General features: G+C 43.8%; 1 protein-coding gene across 1 annotated transcript; it reads left to right on the top strand.

The window, feature by feature from the left end:
* Positions 1 to 1,683: 1,683 nt before the first annotated feature.
* On the top strand, positions 1,684 to 8,956 carry LOC118850421 (PILR alpha associated neural protein). The gene is made up of 6 exons (XM_036759806.1): positions 1,684 to 1,908; positions 4,341 to 4,400; positions 4,767 to 5,284; positions 5,887 to 5,968; positions 6,850 to 7,071; positions 7,613 to 8,956. The coding sequence occupies exons 2-6, from the start codon at positions 4,384 to 4,386 to the stop codon at positions 7,632 to 7,634; spliced, it is 861 nt and encodes a 286-aa protein (XP_036615701.1). The 5' UTR covers positions 1,684 to 1,908; positions 4,341 to 4,383; the 3' UTR covers positions 7,635 to 8,956.
* The last annotated feature ends 10,710 nt before the right edge of the window (positions 8,957 to 19,666 follow it).

Below are 19,666 nucleotides of genomic sequence, written 5' to 3'. Positions count from 1 at the left end.
TGAGAAAGGTGATAAAAAGTGAGGATAAAGAAAGAGGACAGAAATGGGGAGGAGAAATACAGAAACAGCCGAAGATAAGAAGTGAGTCTATTATCTTTATGCAATTCCCCAAACAAGTAATTCATTTATTCATTCATCCAACAAAAATTAACTCAACACCTGCACAGGGCATTCTGCTAATAAGGCTGAGGGAGAGCCTGGGAAAAATAGCTAATCAGAGAAAGAAAGTGTCTGACCCAGAGACCTGAAGAAGAAAGTACTGAGAAATAAAACAGATCTATTCAACCAGTCATCTACTGAAGATTATTATGTTAAATTGTTATGCCAAACCCAGGCCTATAGCTCAATTTTACATAAAGAAATATCATGGCCCAAATGCAAGGATTAAAAAAATACCAGCAACAAAAGGGATTTAGGAAATGACTGAAGAAATGCAGCAAAATCAGCAGATGGAACTAAACTAATGACCCAATGCCCTAGACACTTTCCCAGCAATACATGGACATATACATATACGCAAACACAGATTGTGAATACCCATTGCACATATACATATCCAAGGCAGAAACCCAGCACACGCTGAGCATACACACATGACAAAGGGGACTGTCCATCTAGCTTGTCACAGCCAGGGTACATACAAACAGCATAGGGAACACATTAAGTGTCCAGTGTGCACAACTTCTCCTATTTTTAGATGTACATATGAAGCAACTGGCTCTTCTTCACTGAGTCGTGTGCAACAAATTGAGAGAAACACAGCAGCATTTGATAGCCTCTGGGCTCTTGTCTTCAACAATAATTTATCTTCTGATTCTGGGTAATAACCAAATGGGAGGGAAAGGTAAAAGATGGGAAAGAAGCTTGGCATATAAAGTTAGATTTTGAATACAAAGATATTAATGAAAAAACTTAAGGTAGAATTTGGGGGAAAGGAGATAGGGAACAGAGTGCAATCAAAGATGGAAATCATTCAATCAAGAAGCATTTATTAAGTGTTCACTATGTTCCAGGCATTATGCTAGATGTTGAGAACTGAAAGAGAAAAATAAAATAGTTCCTGATCTAAAGTACTTTACATTCTTTGTGTGTGTGGGAGTGTGCAGGAAAGAGAAGTCGATGGAGAGGCAAATAGAAAATGAAAGACTCACCCAAGGATGGAAAGAGAGAGAGAAAGGAAAGAAAGGAGAGAGTTGAGGGTGATTAGAGTCACAGGAAAGTTTCATAGGAGCCAAGCCCCTGCCCCACATGTATCAGTAATTCCTAATGCCTATACATTCATAGCCCAGGACGCTGGCCACAGGAATGAGATTTTTGTTGCTATTTTTCTGGGCCTTGTCTCAAGGAGAAGAAAGAAGGTGATGGGGTAGGGGATATGAATTAAGATGACATAGAATTGAGTGATTCAGAGTTGTGGTGTCAGAGTTCAGATGGCCCTGATTTTTGGGACTTGAAGTGACAGAATTGGAATGACAAAGTGGGAACAAGGGAAGTTGGAATGATACTCAAATGAGATTATACACTTCTTATGGTGAAGAGTGGGTAGATATACTGAAAGTCATATAGGCACGACCTGGAATCTCAGGACGACCAACAACCCTACTCTACTCCACTGTCCCAAACCATCCGGGGATCCCCGTATCCCCAGCGGCATGGTAACAGGAGGGTTAAATAGTGCGTGGCAGGCGGAGACGGAAGGTCTGAGCTGACGCCTAGCCAAGACAAGACAAGACGAGCTGAGCAGAGCTGAACTGAGCCTCTGCCGCCGCCCCACACTCGGGGCGCCTCCTCCCGCGCCCCGCCCGCTAGTCCCCTGACCATGCGCCTGGCCTGGCGCCCCCCGCAGCCCCCTAACCCCGCACAGCCTCTAGCCCCCCTAGCCATCCCGCAACATCAGCCACGGAGCAGGTGAGTGCGACACCCTGCAACCTCCATCTCTCATCCCAGGTGCCCAGGCTCTGTCCTTCCTGGCTCCTGCGTCCTTTCCTAGCCTCCTTTTCCAGCCCCAAATTTCCATCTGTCCTGTCCCTATTTCTTACGTCTCCATCCCTCCTTCCCCATTTCTATTTCTGTTTCCATCACCATCATCACCATCACCATCACCATCCATCTAGATCTGCATCTTTCATTCATCCATCTAGATCTGCATCTTTCATTCCATTCCGCATCTCTAGCTCCATCCTTTATTTTCCGGCTCCGTCTCTCTGTTCCCAGCTGTCGCCATCCCTCTTTCCCTCTCCTAGCCTGCATTCTCTGTCTCCCCATTCCTCCTCCCTCTTCCCATCCTTTCTCCTTCGCTCTCTTTCCTCTTGTTTTCCTCCTTTTCCTTTCATTGGCCTCTTCCCACCCACTCTTCCTCCTCGGTGTCTCTCCCCCTCTTCCCCCTTCCTGTCCATCTCTGGGAGATGCTCTGTCTAGCTTATAGTGAGAGGATGGTTTGGGGATGGGGGCAGACTCCTTGGGAAGGGCCCCCTGCCCCACCCCCCAGCTTATCTCTTGCGCACAGACCTGTTGTGCGGAGCTTGGACAGGTGGGTGGGGGATGTGTAAGACGCTGAATCCGGGGGACTGCGGGGCTCCTGAAAGGGTTGGGAGGATACAAGGTGCTGGAGTTAAGGTTGGAAGGATGGATAAGGAGACAGGAAGGGATGAACCCTGAGGTCTCGGTAGCCCCTCAGCCCTTCTCCGCTTCATTGATTAGCAATCACATTCTTCCCCTCCTTAGGAAAATTTGTAGGGACAATTTCTGACTCCCATATATTTTCTCTTTCATTTTTCTATGCTCTGTCTTGTGTTCGTTATCCTATTCCTCCTGCTCTTCCTCTTTCTCCTCTTCTCTACCTTGATCTGTCTCCAGCACTTTTCTATCCTCTTTTCCTTCCATCATGTTACCATGTATCTTCTGTTTCCTTCCCTCTTTCCTTCCTCCCAACCCCCATCATTGTTTTTCTCTCTCTCTTCTCTATACTCTCTTAATTCCTTTTTGCCTTTTCTCTTTTCCCTATATCTTTTATCCCCACCTATTTCCTTCTACCTCCAATCTTCACTCTCTCATCTTCCTCTCCCCTCTATTTATTGCATCCTTCTCTACTTACCTTTTTCTGATCCTTTCCTCTTTCTTCCCACCTCCTTAGATCCATCTTTTTTTTCCTCTCTACCTGTCTCCTCTTATTTTTTTTTTGCTCTTCTCTCCCCACCCCACACTTAACTACCTCTCTCTTTCCATCTTTCCCCCACTACCTATTATTTTTCTTATTTGAACCCGCTGGGCTGCTCTATCTCTCTCTCCACCAACTACCTTCGTCTTCACCATGTTTGTTTCCCTCTCTCCATCTTCATTACCTAGCTGTTGTATTCAAGGTTTGGATTCAAACCCCAAATCAATATTAAACCATTCAGAAAAGGAACATTTATTCCTGTTGGGACCAAAGTGGGATCCTACTCATTGGTATCCCCTAGGATTCAGAGCCCTAAGGGATGCCACATTTTAGGCTTACTCTTTCTCAGCTCTACCTCCCTTCAGAAAGCTCCCATATACTTAGCTGATTAATACTAACAATAACAATTCTAGCCTACACTTTTCCCTTCCCCCCCTTGGAAGTCTGGGACCCTACCCATGGAGGGAATGGCCTCCTACAACATGGGATTACAAAGGAGTTAAGGAGCAATAGGGAGAAAAACTATACCCCCCCAACCAAAGCATCTTCTCCTTCCCTTTACCTTTTTCTTGGACCCCTTCCCCTATGGCTCATGCTCAAATGCTCACACAATTCTGGGCCCTACATAAAAGTCAGAGAACAGGCAGAATGACACAATGGAAAAGAATATTGGTTCAAAGATCTGGGTTCAAGTGCAGGCTCTACCACATCCTACGTGGCAAGTCACTTGGCCTCTCTGACCTCAGTTTCCTCATCTGTAAATGAAGGGGTTGGATTGGATGGCCTCTGAGCTCCCTTTCTAGTCGAAACCTATGAAACCATGAGATAAGATGATAGCTGGGAGCAAAGGAAGCAAGGAAAAAAAGAACCAAAGAGATTCAGGGCTGTGAGGGGAATCTGGAGAACTGGTTGTTCAGGGGCAGGAGAGGGGAGGAGGCTATAGTGCAATGACTCCCAGTGCATGAGATGCAGTTGACTCTGGGGAGCAGCAACAAAGGTAGTAATGCCACTACTTAAGACAAAAAGGTAATTTTGGGGATATGAACAGGCTAGGGAAGAGAGGGATGGAAAGGACAGAGATGGAAATGATCAAGGAGTGGATGGATGCCGAAGTCAAGAGTTCAGAAGTTGTACCGGGACCGAGGATTATAGACTCTAACTGTGTATCTCTTCTCTCCCTCAGGGAAGACTGAGAATCAGGATCATAACTGAGGGAGACCTCAGATATGGAATCCAGGATGTGGTAGGTCTTGGATACCAAAGGGGAGTCCGGAGACCCTGTTCCCTGAGGTTTAACCATTTTCTCATTGATCTAACCCTGGGAAGTTCCTCTCTAGAGAAAAAGAATATGTTGGGGAGTAGAAACTCTGGTTAAAATCTGGCCAGAGGTCCCATCTGCTTCTCCATCACCTAGCTGATGGTAATGGAGAAATGTTATAGAGGTTATCCCATACTGAGAGAAAACTGGGAAAAAACAACAGCAACAACCATTCCTACCCCTGTGCTAAGGAATGGTCTTAGCCACATGCCCCCAGCCCGGTGATCCTTGACAAACAGACTCTGGTGGGGAGCAGACATTAATCTCCCTCCTTTTCTATTCCTATTCCAGGTCTACACTGTTCATGTCCCACCTCCTCCCACTCTGGTCACTGCTCCTGCTGCCCTTCCCACCTCCAACCCAGGGCTCCTCTACCTCTTCACCTCGAACCCCTTCAGCTCCTGCTCGTCCCCCATGTGCCCGGGGAGGTCCCTCAGCTCCTCGACATGTTTGTGTGTGGGAACGAGCACCTCCCCCAAGCCGATCCCCCCGTGTCTCACGTTCGAGGCGTCAAGTACCACCAGATACCGCACCCCCTGCCACTCCATCTGGCTTTGAGGAAGGGCCACCTTCATCCCAGTACCCCTGGGCCATCGTATGGGGCCCCACAGTGTCCCGAGAGGATGGGGGGGATCCTAATTCTGCTAACCCTGGCTTCCTGCCACTGGACTATGGCTTTGCAGTTCCTCATGGGCTGGCTACCCCACATCCCAACTCAGACTCCTTGAGACGTGGTGACGGGGACGGGATCATCCTTGGGGGAGCTCCTGCCACCCTTCGTCCATTTCTGTTTGGTGGCCGTGGGGAAGGTGAGGTTGGTGGATGAAAGGGCCTTCTGAGGGGTGAGGTAAGGCTGGTTAGAGAGTTCTGAATTTTGGAAGCAAAATTCATCTGGAGTGGGGAAGTAAAAAGAATCTAGAAATAAAGATAGAGAGATGCAGTTAGAGTGAATTGAATTTGGGGTTACCGGGACTGAAGAAGCTCAAGAGAGCACAGCTTTACCCCTCCCCCAAACACTTTGAGTGAACATGTTGTCTATGATCAGAGTTATAGGTAGGCTATGATGATGGCTAGAGAAATAAATGGAAATGAAAAGTTGAGTCTGTTGGTTTGGGAACACAGTAGATTGGGGAGATAACCCCCATTGTTTGAGAGATCTGTTGCCTAAAGCCTTCCCATCTTGGGATTGTGTAGGTGCATTGCAGATTTTGGGAAATGCACTTGAGAGCTGGGAGAGATAATTTTAGGCAAAAGGAGCTAGAAGTTTGGAGATAGGGAAGAGTTCTTGGTAAAAGAGAAGACTGAAGGAGGGACTTCCCCACTTACCCCCCCCACCCCTCCCCCACACACTTAGAAACTAAATTACCATTCTCCCCAAGACTTCTCTAATGCTTGACCCTTCCTTAAACAGGTGTGGACCCCCAGCTCTATGTGACCATCACTATCTCTATCATCATCGTCCTAGTAGCCACTGGCATAATCTTCAAATTCTGGTAAGCTAGAGTTTGAAGAATGGGTTATTGATGGGTGAGGGGCAGAAAATGTTAGAGGGGCATAGAGTGGGATTTTGGTTAGATGGATGGGTAGGGCAAGAGGGAAGGAAGGCGGTAGGTAGATGCAGAGTAAGATCCTGGAGAAGGGATGGGGTGGAAGAGTAGGGCAGTACATCCTACCTTGGGGACAGTGAGAGACAGAACAGATTCCTCTTTCCAGAGAAGCTGATGAAGGAAGTAAAAAGAGCTCGATAGAATTTTTTTTTAATCTAGGCAGTATAATGGAATAAGCAAATTGTCTATGCCCTAGTCCCTTCCCTGCCCCTCTTGTACCCCCTCCATGTGATACTTTAGTTAGACTATATATAATCTGGGGATTTCTTTTGCCTCCCTCTCCACCGAAGACTAGGCCCTTAGAGCACCCTATCCTGGAAGAAAACTAATAAATGTTCGGAGTAGAGCCATGTGATAGTTTGTGGATGAGCTTTCCACACTCTGTTGAGACTCCTAGGACTTCAGGTCATTAGTACTCAGTTTGAACTAGAACTAAATTACAGGACACCTGGCCAAGGAAGGAAAAGGCTTCTGACATCAGTTTGGGGCAGAGACCATGTTGGGGAGAGTAGGTCTATGGATTGTATCCTGGGTGAGGGGTCCTCATCAATGATGGGGTAGGGGAGGTGGCCCTGAGCACACTCTTCTAGGGGGAACCTCCAGAGGGTTTGGGGGGAAGTGCTTCAGGGCTACAGTGTCTGAAGAGGTTTCAATGGTGGATGGCTGGTGCTTTTAGGGGACGTGGTATCCTGCAGTATTTAGGAAGGTATTGCTTGGGGAAGGGTGGGGGGTGGTGACTGATGCTTTCTCCCCTTTGCTCTCTACAGCTGGGACCGTAGCCAGAAGCGACGAAGGCCTTCGGGGCAACAGGGGGCCCTACGACAAGAAGAGAGTCAGCAGCCCCTCACTGACCTGTCTCCTGCAGGAGTCACTGTGCTGGGGTCCTTCGGGGACTCACTCACACCTACCCCTGATCGGGAGGAGCCCCACGGGGGACTCCGGCCTTTGCCCCCCCAGCCCAAGGGGGCCCCTGCTTTCCAGTTGAACCGGTGAGGGAGAGAGGGCTTAAAGGAGGGAGGGCGATGGGGAAGAAGTTTTGAGTAGAGGGTCAGTGTGAGGGACAGAGGGTGGGGAATGAGGAGACTTCTCAGGAGCTGTGAGTCTTTTCCTGGGGAAGGGGGGCAGTGGGTGGGTGGATTGTGGAGTATGTCTGGGCTATGTCCCAGGGATCTTTCATCTTTTCTCTTACCCCACCTCTAGATCTCTTTACCACCTGAAAGGGGTGAGACCACATTATCTCTGGGTCCCTTTAGCTCTAACATTCTATGATTTTATGAACTCTGAGCCTATGACTCTATTGCCCAATCCAATCCAACAAGCATTAATTATGCTCCTTTAGCTATGACACCATTCTGTTAGTTCTGGCCCCACCCCTTTGGTTCTGACTCTCCCTCTTTACTTTTGACTCCACCCCTTCTCCATAGCCCCACCCCCTGACACTGACTCCACCTGTCTCTGGCCAAGGCCTCCAGTCCCTAACTCAACCCCATCCCTGTGTCCCTGACTTTGCCCTTTCCCTCTTCCCCTTAGGATCCCCCTGGTGAATCTGTGATGCCCCTCAGTGGTGGGGTCCAGCCAAGCAGAAGCCCATGGGGCCTACACAGCCACCATTCCGCTGGGGGTGGGGCAGCTGTGGTGAGCTGGGGCCCCAGATGCTGCTGGCAGAGGACCCCTGCTCCTGTTCTTGCACACCCATTTCCTTGCACACTCACCTGGCCCCAAAGGCAGTCACCCTGTTCACATCCCATAGATAGGGCTTCTCTTGCACAAAGCCCTTGTGCACTCAAACAAAAGCCTCGCTGCACACTCACCTCCACACCAGAACAGTATTGCACACTCTTGTACAGATAGTTTTTTGCACTCACCCTCTTCCACATCTGTTACTAAACTAATCCCTTACATTCTATTTCCCTCTTGTACCACCCAATCTTCATTCATCACTTCTTTTAAACATTCTCATCTCCACCTGACCACCTAATTGGCCATACTCTCACATACATTTAACCTTTCACATATATTAACTCTCTCACATGTCCACTCTCTTGTCACATTGAGTGGCTTGCACATGCTCTCTTGCACACTCACTTAGGTTTTGTGGCCCCTGCATGCTGCCCTACAGGTGGGGAGGGGGTGAGCTTTGGGGCTTCCAACGCCCTCAGTTTTCACTGCCCCAATCCACCCAATGTCTCGTGTTTCCCGTCTCTCCCTCCCTAGTTGTCCTAGCCCTTCCCCACCCAGACGCTCTTACCACTCGGTGGACTTCTTGATAGGAGTGGGGGAGGGCACTGAAGCCCCAAGCCTTGCCCTTTACAATACTGCTTAATTCTGGTATCTAAAAGGGTTATGGGGTAGTCACCTCCTGAGCCCCTGGAGAAAGCTCCCAAGTCACCTCCGTCTTGCTAATGCCAGCTGTCTCTGTCTATGTGTCAATCCCTCTGGATGTCAGAGTCCCCCTAAGCCAGCTCTTTATTAAGGGAGTGGCCTCACTAACTCAGCCCCAGCTTTGCAGGAAGCAAAGCCAGTAGGCTCAAGGCCATTGGGCACTCTGCCCCCCAACACCCATAACTATGCCCTTCTTATGCACTCCCATTCCTTGTTTCTCACTCTGCCTTTTTTTTCCTCTTTTCTTTCTTCTTCTGTCATTTGCCCTTCCTCCCCCTTTCCTTTGCTTCTCCTCTGAGCCCACTCTTCCTCTTTGCATTTTTCTCCTCTTCCTTCTTCTCCTTATCCTTTCCTTGCCCCTCTTGGTCCCCTATGCTGTGATATATATTTTTGTATTATCTCTCTTTCTTCTTGTGGTGATAATCTTTGATTCTTGTGGGATGTAAGTTTCAGAATTTTCAAATAAAACCTTTGCAAAATACTCGAGCCCCCTACTTCTGCCTTGTGACCCCTGTTGAAAGGCATGGGTAATGGGAGAAGGGAAGAGAAAGACGGGGTGGAGGAATCCCTCGCACCTATAACTGACCAGAAGGTGAGTCTAACTGGGGTCTCAAGCTTTAACTCCTGAGGGAAAGGGAGGGAGAGGAGAGGACAAACAGCTATGAAGGCAAAAAACCTGCCTATCCTTCCATAAATGTACAAAGAGACATAGTGGAGAGGGGCAAAGTGGTGTAATGCTTAGAGAACTGGTTTTAGAATCAGAAAGACTTGGGTTTGAAGTGTTGAGCATGTATTAGCTGTGTAACTCCAGGTAGATCGCTCTCCCTCTTGATGCCCCAGACCACTCTCTTAAGTTGCAGAGCAGATGTTAACTTTTATTCATTCATTATTTTATTCACTAGGAATGTATTATACCACTGAAGTACAGATCTGTGCCCACTCTCTCCACCCCCTAAAAAAGAAAAAGAGAGCAAGATAGCCAGGGATTTAGGGCAAAAGGAAAGAAGAGGTTAAGGGAGAAGACAAAGAAATGGAGAAAAGGAATTTTTTAAAAATAAGATTAGAAACTTGAGGAGATGGAAGGAGAAAAGAAGATGGAGGGAAGTGGGAGGAGGAGGGATGATGCCCTGATTGTTCATTTGGGGCCTAGCTCTTCAGCCTTGACACCACCTTCTCAGAGCTACCTAATGCCGCCTTAGTGTGCCTGTGATTAGCCTTCCTCACTGGTTCCCCTAACTCTAGCATGTCTGATGGGAGGGCCCCTAGGTGGCAACTCTGAGGTAGGGTGGGTGAAAGTGAGGGGTAGAAGGGTGGAGACTGACTGGTTTGGGTGGAAACAGGGGAATTCAAAACCCCAAGTTCTGTATTTGGCTATTACAACAGCACCCAACCTCCCTGCTTCCCTTCCCCCACCCCCCCACCCCAGTCCAGACATCAGTCTCTTGCTGTTGCTAGGCTCTGTTGCCATGGTGACTGTGCAGTAGTTGTTTCTCCCCCTATTTCCTACCCCCAGCCTCCACCTTGAAAATGGGATAGCCTCAGGGTGTGTGAAAGTAGCAGGGAAGGGTATCTGGGTCCCCCTGAGAGACTATATGTATATCCATGTGATAGTATATAAATATAGAATTAGACATGTGTTGTAGCATGATTGTATGGTGATACATTCATAGGTCACATCGAGGAAAATTGCTAGGTACAGATAGGGCAGGTACAGATTCATCTAAGTATGGAACAAGGTTATCTACAAGTGATAAAAGAAAAATGTGATGTGGGATGGGACAGGGAAGCAGCAGACCAAAACACACAGAAATGTGGAGAAAACAAATCTCTAGAGGAAGAAGGAGGCAATGAAGTGGAAACAGGAGAGATCAGATGAAGTATCGGCATCAGTGCTGGCTGACAGAAAACCAGAAACAAAGTAGAGAGAATATGGAGGGATGTGGTGAAGAGATGGGGATTTAGAGAGAAGATAGAATCTCCTTATCTCCACCTCAAGCCCTAATTGTTATAAAGTTTTTTCTTATGTTGAGCTAACATCTCCTTCCCTGTAATTTCCACCTATTGGTCCTAGTTACACAATCGTGGCCCAAGTAGAATATGTGCAATCCCGCTTCCTAGTTAACCCTTCAAATACCAGAAGAAAGTGAACATATCCTTTCCCTACCTCCTACCTATAACTTTTCTTCTCTGGGTTAAACAATCTCAATTTCTTCAACCAATCTGAGAATGGGCTCCAAAGAGATTCCAAATGAAGGGATAAGGCAGAGAGGTGGGGCTAGAGACACTACTTGGGAACGGTCTTCTGTGAATGTGATACAGGTACACAATCAAAAAAGTTTGGAGACCTATACTGCCCTATACAATTATAATAGCCTCCTAACTGGTCTCCTTGTCTCCAGTCCATACCCTTTCCATTCTGTTTTCCATACCATTGCCCAAGTAATCTTTCTACCATACATACTCTTATGATCCTGTCACTCCTTTACTTAAAAACTTTAGTAGCTTTCATTGCCAGCCAAATAAAGCTCTGATTCCCACATTGGAGGTTCATTACAATCTGGATCCAATGTACCCATCCAGCTTTATCTCATACTATTTCCCTTTACCTATACCGAGCTATACTGATCCTACCCTGCTATTCCTCTCCTGCTTTCTTCTATCACCATGCCTTTGCTCACACCATCCCCATGCCTGGAAGGGCTTTCCCCACCCCCATCTCTATTTTTTGAAGGCCCTCTCTTCTTTCTAGGCCCAACTTAGATGCCACTTCTCCCATGAAGCATTCCCAGAAGACTTTCCTTCTCATTCATTCTTCCTCCCTACCCCTCAGTGAAAATTATCTCTCTCTGCTTAAGTTTTTTTTTTCCTAATCTTTTGCCCAGGTTTGCCCGACTTGCCTCTCCTTTTCACTCATCAGTTATCATGCTTATTTTTCGCGTGTTAGGTTTTAAGTTTCTTGATAGTAAAGGTTATGTTACTTATCATTCGCATCTGTAGAGCCTAACCTTAGGTCTTGCACTAAATAGACATTTAATACTGTTGGTTGGTATGCCCAGCACAGAGGGCAATGGTACCATCACCTTTTTGCTTTTTTATATCACACTGCTGACTCACATGGAGCCTGAATTCTGTTAAAACACCCAGATTTTTTTCAGATAGATTGTGTCTAATCATATTCCCCACATCTTGTACTTGTGAAGGTGATTTTCTTAAATTCAAGTGTAACATTTTACACCTAGCCTTATTAAATTTCATCTTTTTAGACTCAGCCCAATATTCTAGGCTATTCTAATTTCATTGGATTCTGACTATTTTCTAGTGTGTTAGCTTTCCTCCCATCTTTGGGTCATCTGCAAATTTGAAGGACCTGTCATCTACTCCTTTATCCAAATTATTGCTAAAAATGGTAAATAGCATAGGGCCAAGCTCAGATCCCTGATGTACTCCACTGGAAACTTATTCCCAAGATGATGCTGGGCCATTAATGACCACTCTTTAAGTCTGGCCATTCAGTAAGTTTAGAATATATGCAATTGTACTATTATTGGGCCTGTATCTCTTCCATAAGAACAGTGACAGATTTTGTTAAATGGTTTGTGAAAATAGGATAACTCTATCTACAGCATTCTCCTGATCCACCAGTCTAACAAAAAAGGAAATAAGCCTCTCTCATGACCTGGGTTGGGTTTTGTTTTCCTGTTGGGGGTGGGGGTGGGGAGGGGAGGGAGTTGTTGGCTTAGTCTTTTATTTATTCATTTATTTAATTCATTTATTTATTACTGTTGCCTTTTTAAAAAATATATACCACTGTCATTTAAGAATACAAACCTCCTCTGGCTCTACTGAAATGAGCTCTTCTCTGTAGCAAAGAAAAAAAAATCAAATAAAAATAACCAACAAAGGGACCATTTCTGACAGTGTGTACAACATTCTATGCTCATAGTCCCAACTCTCTCTACCAAAAAGAGGGGAGTACTTACTCTTCTCTGGGTTCAAATTTGGTCATTACCATTATTCAGCCTTTTGAGTTAGTTTTAGTGTACTTTTCATTGGTGTTATTGTAGGCACTGTATATATTGCTCTCCTGGTTCTACGTACTTCATTGTGAAGCAGTTCCTATAAATTTTCTCATATTTTTCAATATTCTTCATATTCACCATTGCTTATATCATAATAATTATTCATTATACATATATGCCACAATTTGCACAACTATTCTCCAAAAGATGGGTACCCACTTTGTTTTCAGTTTTTTTCTAATCACAAAAAAGTGCTGCAATGAATATTTTGATATATATGGGACCTTTCTTTTTGTCTTTCACCTCCTTGAGGTATATGCCCAGGAGCAGGATCTCTAGGTCAAAAAGTATTAATATTTCTAGTCACTTTTCTCACATAATTCTAAGCTGTTGTTTCAAAATGGTTGGATCAAGTCACAGCTTTGCTAGCAGTATGTTGTAGTGTGCATGCCTTTCTGAAGTCCTTCCAACAGTATTTCTGTCTTCTGTCATTTTTACCAATTTGCTGGGTATTGAAAGCTCAGAGTTGCTTTAATTTGCATTTCTCTCATTATTAGTAATTTGGAGTAGTTTTATATATGGTTCTTGGTAATTTGCAGTTCTGCTTTTGACAACTGTTGATTCATAGCCTTTGATTTTCCATTGAAGAATCCATGACCTATTCTCGATAAGGTCATGCTGGCTTTCTGTGATCCCTACTTTTCTATATTCCTTTCCTCTGGTATTGTATTCTATAATTTTGTCAGGAATTAGAGGCAGGCTCATTGGCTTGTGTAGTTTTCAGACTCTTTTTCGTGAAAACTGGGACATTTGCCCTTCTCCAATCCTGTCATGCCTCTTTCACTCTCCACAAGCTTTCAAAGATCACTGATAGTGCTTCAGTAATCACTTCTCCGCCTTCTTTTAGTACTTGGTGATGTAGTTTATCTAAGCTTAGTTCTCTGAATTCACTAAGGGCAGCTAAGTTGTTTCTTTGTTTTTTAATATCTCCTTTGTCCCTTACAGTCAACACCCTATAGTGACTATACACTGTATGCATAGCCTAGTGGAGTGCCAGAAAAGACAAAAGCTATGAAGGTTTATCAGCAGGGAAAACACTTTAAAATACTTTTTTAAAAAATGAAATATAAGCCATAAGTACAAGCAAGTGATGAATCTTATCCATTTATTATTGGTTTCAATGTTTATTTAACAAACATTTATTTAAGTACCTTCTATGTGCAAATAGCACTGTTTGTTCAGTCTTTGTGACCCTTTTAGGATTTTCTTGGCAAAGATACTACAGTGGTTTGTCATTTCCTTTTCCAGCTCATTTTACAGATAAAGAAACTGATGCAAACAGGGTTAAGCGACTTGCCCAGGGTCACACAGCTAGTAAGTATCTGAGGCTGGGTTTGAACTCAGCTCTTCCTGACTCCAGGACAGATACTCTATCCACTGCAGCACCTAACACTATGCCAGGCATTAAATGAGTTAACAAAAATTAGAAAAGACACAGCCTCTGCCTTCTTGAAGTTTACAGTTTAGTGGGAAGTATAATACATATATAGATGATTGTAATGCACAATTGATATAAATGGAAAATAGATGATTATCAAAAATTTAAGAAGTGGAGGATGAAAGATAAAGAATCTCCCAACAGATGATCTTAATCTCAGTGAAGTAGGAGTTGTTATTATTAGCTAATTGTCTGTATCTTCTCTGGTTCTTAAGATGCTAACCCCCCTTATACCTTTATTTACCTATGAACACACTGTATCCCCCTCACTCTCTGGCTAAGAATATAGGCTCTTTGAAGGCAGGATTTTTTGGAGGGGGTGTCTTTCTATCCAACAACATGTAGCAAGGTGTTCTGCATATAGCAGTTACTTAATATACATCTTTTAATTAGAAAAAAGGACTTAAACCCTCTGAATACAGCACAGTGATATATCAAGGCGCAAAAGCATAGCTATAAACCAGAGAAAGTAGTATCTGGGATCTAATGGATGGCACTGTTAATTCTTAGGTTCCTTGAATTACTGGCTCAGTGGCTTGGCAGGGGTCATTCACCTAAGAAATAGTTATCAAAGGCCTTGCTTAGTGTTATAGTAGATACAAAAGAGCCTAGTTCCTTCAGTGAAGAAGCTTATAATCTGGTTGAGGAGACAAGACGTATGTGCATGAAAACAATAGTTCATATTTACATTGCTTTAATATTTACAAAAGTCTTTCCACACAACTCTGTAATTCAAGTGTTACATCCCCATTTTACAGATGAAGATACTGAGTCTCATCATTGCCCAAGGCTACACAAATGGTAGAGCCAGGATTCAAACCTAGATCTTGTGACTCTAAATTCTGTATTCTTTGTTATCTGTTAGTTATGAAAAAGATATCTAATACCAGGAAGTAGAAGATGTGTCATGTGAACAATAGAGACTTCAAGTGCTGTTGAAATTCAGAATAGGAAGAGAGCACTATGGGTTGCAGTGGAAGGCTTTCTGGAGAGGTGGCACATGAGCTAGGGTTTGAAGGGTAGAATTTGAATGAGCTGGTTTCTGAGAACTCCCTCTGTGGGCTTCAGTTCCCCCCTTTACGCACCATCATTACATCAGTATCTCAAACTCAACGTGGCCAAAACAGAATTTATTTTATTACCTTTTCGTGCCACACCTCTCCTTCCTGCATCTTAGTCCTTCTCCCTAGTAATGTTGAGGGCATCACCAATCTTCCAGTCACCAAGATTTGCAACCTGTGAACCACTCTTAATTTTTTCATCTTCTTCTCTACCTTGCTGCCCAGCTTATTAGTGGCCAGGTCTCAGCCATCCTCTCTCTTCTCCACACATTTGCTACAGTAGTTCGGGTGCTCATTGACATAGCCTACTGCAATAGCCTCTTAATTATCTCCCTGTCTCCATCCTCTACAAAGCTGCCAAATTGATTTTCCTGAAATAAAGATCTGACCATCTTACCATGATTGAAACCTCAGCCTCCTGACTACAGATTCAGTGCTCTCTGTAATCTACTAGTTACGAAAAGATACCTAGTACTGAAAAGTGAGTAGATGATAACTTCCCAATGATCAGTGTAGTCTTGAAGTGCCAGAGGAACTCAAAGCAGGGAGTGATCACTGCTGTGGTGGGTAAAGTTGGGGTTGAGTATCACCTTTGACCTTGACCCAGCTGGGGCCAGGATGAACTAGGCTCTTTGAGCCTGTTTCCTCGGCTCTAAAATTGGGATAAGAATAGCATTTCTCACCCAAGATTGTTGTTAATATCAAATTAAATAATGTTTGTAAAGTACTTAGTAAAACCTTAAAATGTTATGTAAATGAACTATTCTTTTTACTTTTTTCTTTTTTTAAATTTTATCATTTTTATTTAATATTTTAGTTTTAACACTAATTTCCACAAGATTTTGAGTTAACAAATTTTCTCCCCATTTCTACCTTTCCCCCCATTCCAAGATGGCATATATTCTGATTGCCTTGTCCACCAGTCAGCCTTCCCTTCTGTCACCCTACCTCCCACCCCCCATCCCCTTTCTTATAGCATATCTTGTTTCCCAGCTGCATGCAAAAACAACTTTTTTTTGAGCATCTGCTTTTAAAACTTTGAGTTCCAAATTCTCTCCCCTCTTCCCTTCCCACCCACCCTCCCTAGGAAGGCAAGCAATTCAACATGGGTCACATATGTATCATTATGTAAAACACTTCCACAATACTCACGTAGTGAAAGCATAACTATATTTCCTTCTATCCTATCCTGTCTCCCTTTACTCAATTTTCTCCCTTGACCCTGTCCCTTTTCAAAAGTGTTTGCTTTTGATTACCTCCTCCCCCTATCTGCTCTCCCTTCTACCATCCCCCCTTTTTTGTCCCCCTCCCCTTACTTTCCTGTGGAGTAAGATACCCAATTGAGTGTGTATGTTATTCCCTCCTCAAGTCAAATCCAATGAGAACAAGATTCACTCATTCCCCCTCACCTGCCCCCTCTTCCCTTCCAACAGAACTGCTTTTTCTTGCCACTTTTATGAGAGATAATTTACCCTATTCTATCTCTCCCTTTCTCCCTCTCAACCCTTAACTTTATTTTTTTAGAAATCATCCCTTCATATTCAACTCACCCTGTGCCCTCTGTATGTGTATATATATATATATATATGTATATGTGTGTATATATATATGTATATGTGTGTGTATGTGTATATATATGTATATATGTATGTATGTATGTATGTATGTATGTATGTATGTATGTATATTCCCTTCAACTACCCTAATACTGAGAAAGGTCTCATGAATTATATACATCATCTTTCCATGTAGGAATGTAAACAAAACAGTTCAACTTTAGTAAGTCCCTTATAAATTCTCTTTCTTGTTTACCTTTCCATACTTTTTTTCAATTAACAAAAATTGACCTTTCCCTCCTTCCTCCATTCCCTACCCCTCTTAAAAAAGAAAGAAAAACAAAACTCTGGTGACAAACACTCATAGTCAAGTGAAATAAATTCCCACATCAGCCATGTCTAAAAAAGTTTCAATCTGCACTGACTCTGTATATATTGTTCTGTTCTGCTCACTTCACTCTGTATCAGTTCATTATTACTTTGAAATCATTAATGGCTCCGTTACCCCCAGGATAACATATAAAATCCTCAGTCTGGCATCTTAAAGCCCTCTATAATATGGTTGCCACTTACCTTTTCAGTCTAATTTCATGTTTTTCCTCTTCACACGCTCTCCATTCTAGTACAACTGTCCTATTTGCTAATCCCCCTCTATTTCATTTCTAGCTGCCCTACCTCTCCACTGGCTGTCATCAAGTCTGGAATTCAGCCTCACAGAACCTTTGACTTCCTTTAAAGCATAGCTCAATGAGTCAAGCATTCAATAAGCATTTATTAAGCATTAAGCATTCAGTCTTCACCTTCTATGAGACCAAGCACAAAGAACACCTAAACACCTTCAAAGCACAGATCAATATATCAACAAACATTTATTAAGCACCTATCATGTGCCAGGAACTGAACTTGTTGCTGGTGATTCAAAGACAAAAAAAAAACCCAAACACTCCCTTCTCTCAAGGAACTCACTTTCTGTGGGAGTAAATAATGCGTACAATTACATATAAGTAAATGAAGAATAAATGCAAAATAAATACAAGGTAGTTTAGTGGGGGAGGCACTAGGTAGATGTACGTGAGGGAAATCAGGAAAGGCTTAAAGTAAGTGGTTTTTGAACTGTGTTTTAAAGGAAGTGAGGAATTCTGTGAGGTAGAGATGAGGTGGGAATGAATTCACCAGGCACGGAGTACAGACAGTGCAAAGGCATGCAAAGAAAAATGGAGTGCCTGGTATGAAAAACAGCAAAAAGACCAGTATAGCTGGACCATAGAGTGGGGGAAAAGAAATATATGGTGAGGCTGGAAAGATGGAATGGGGCCAGGATATGAAGGATTTTAAAAGCCAAACAGAGGAGTTTATATTTGATCCTAGAGGCAATATGGAGCCCCTAGAATGTACTGAAGTATATGTGTGTGTGCTCGTGTGCATGTGTGCATGCGTGTGCGTGTGTGTGTGTGTGTGTGTGTGTGTGTGTGTGGTGTGTGAGAGAGAGAAGAGAGAGAGACTGAGAGAGAGACATGGTCAGACCTGCGTTTACAGAAATTCATTAGCAACTATGTAGATGATGTTGTGGAGATAGAAATGGCAAAAGCTGGCCACAGATTACATATGTGAGATGAGGGAAAATAAAGATTTTAGGATCATGATAAGGTTGTGAACCTAAGAGACTGAAAGAATGGTGATGCCTACAACAGAAATAAGAAAGTTTGAAAAAGCATTGATTTGGAGGGAAAGGTGGGTTCTGCCTCTGAACATGATGAATTTGAGATGTCTGTGTGACATCCAGTTTGAAATGTTCAACTGATGATGTAAGACTGGAGCTCAGGAAAGAGATCAGAGTTGGTACTCATTTGCATATGGATGACAATTAAATCCATGGGAGTTCAAGATATCAAGTTAGAGTGTAGAGGGGAAAGAAGAGGGCTCAAAAGAGAGCATGAAATATACCCACAGCTAATGGGTATCATATGGGTGATAACCCAATGAAGGAGAGTGAGGAAGGAGAGAGTAGTGTTATGAAAACCCAGAGAAGAGAGTATCCAGGAGGGTTGTCAACAGTGTCAAAGGCTGCAGAGAGGTCAAGAAGAAAAGAGAAAAAGATCATCAGATTTGGTAATTAAGGGATAATTTATAACTTTGAAGATAGTTTCAGTTCAGTAATAAGCTTTTTTGTTGTTGTTGTGCAGTCATTTAAGTCATGTCTGACTCTTTGTGACCCCATTTGGGGTTTTTGTGGCAAAGATACTGGAGTGGTTTGCCATTTCCTTCTCCAGTTCATTTGACAGATGAGGAAACTGAGTTAAACAGGGTTGAGTGACTCACCCAGGGTCACACAGCTAGTGTCTCAGACTGAATTTGAACTCAGATCATCCTTACTTAAGATTCCAAGCTCTATCTACTTCACCACCTAACTACCTAATCACCTTAGGAAGGCTGATAGCAAAGGATTAAGAAGCTCACAAGAGGAAAGGAATTGTGGGGAAAGGCCACTTCATCTAAGTAGAGGACAACAGAAAGGGGCTTTGTGATGAAAAGAAGGCAGGGAAGAGGAAGCTTACAGCAAATGGCCTCTTTTTCTCAGTATTTGAGAAAAAATAGGTTTCCCTGGCCCTGATTGACCCCTTCTCCCTGATTCTAGATTGCAGATCTAGCACTCTAGTCAAATCCTTTCCTGTTCAATCCCCTTTAGCAAAACATTCACATTAGCTAGTTAACTACAGGCTTACACCGTTGCTGCTTCTGCTGTCTGCAGTCTCAACTCCAACGCTGCCCATCCTAATCACTACAGACAGAGATTTGAATTGAAGAAAGTGGGTCTCCATCTCTAGCAACACAAATGCCTGACCCTCGGAGCCTTCTTCTCCTCTAAGGCAGCAAAAGCTTTATTTCCCCTGAAGGATCTCTGTCCACTCCCTGAGCTGCATGGACAACTAACTGCCCTGGAAGCTTCTCAAGCACAAATGAGAAGGAGGAGAAAAGGGGGAGGGACTCTCCAGTACAAATCCAACTCCTCTCTAGGGTTCCACTAGGAACTTAACAGTTCCCACTTGAAACCTCCAAGGCAGACCTTA

Source organism: Trichosurus vulpecula, chromosome 5 (genome assembly GCF_011100635.1).
Source record: "Trichosurus vulpecula isolate mTriVul1 chromosome 5, mTriVul1.pri, whole genome shotgun sequence".
Classification (NCBI taxonomy): Eukaryota; Metazoa; Chordata; class Mammalia; order Diprotodontia; family Phalangeridae; genus Trichosurus; species Trichosurus vulpecula.
This window is presented reverse-complemented; position numbering and strand designations above follow the sequence as displayed.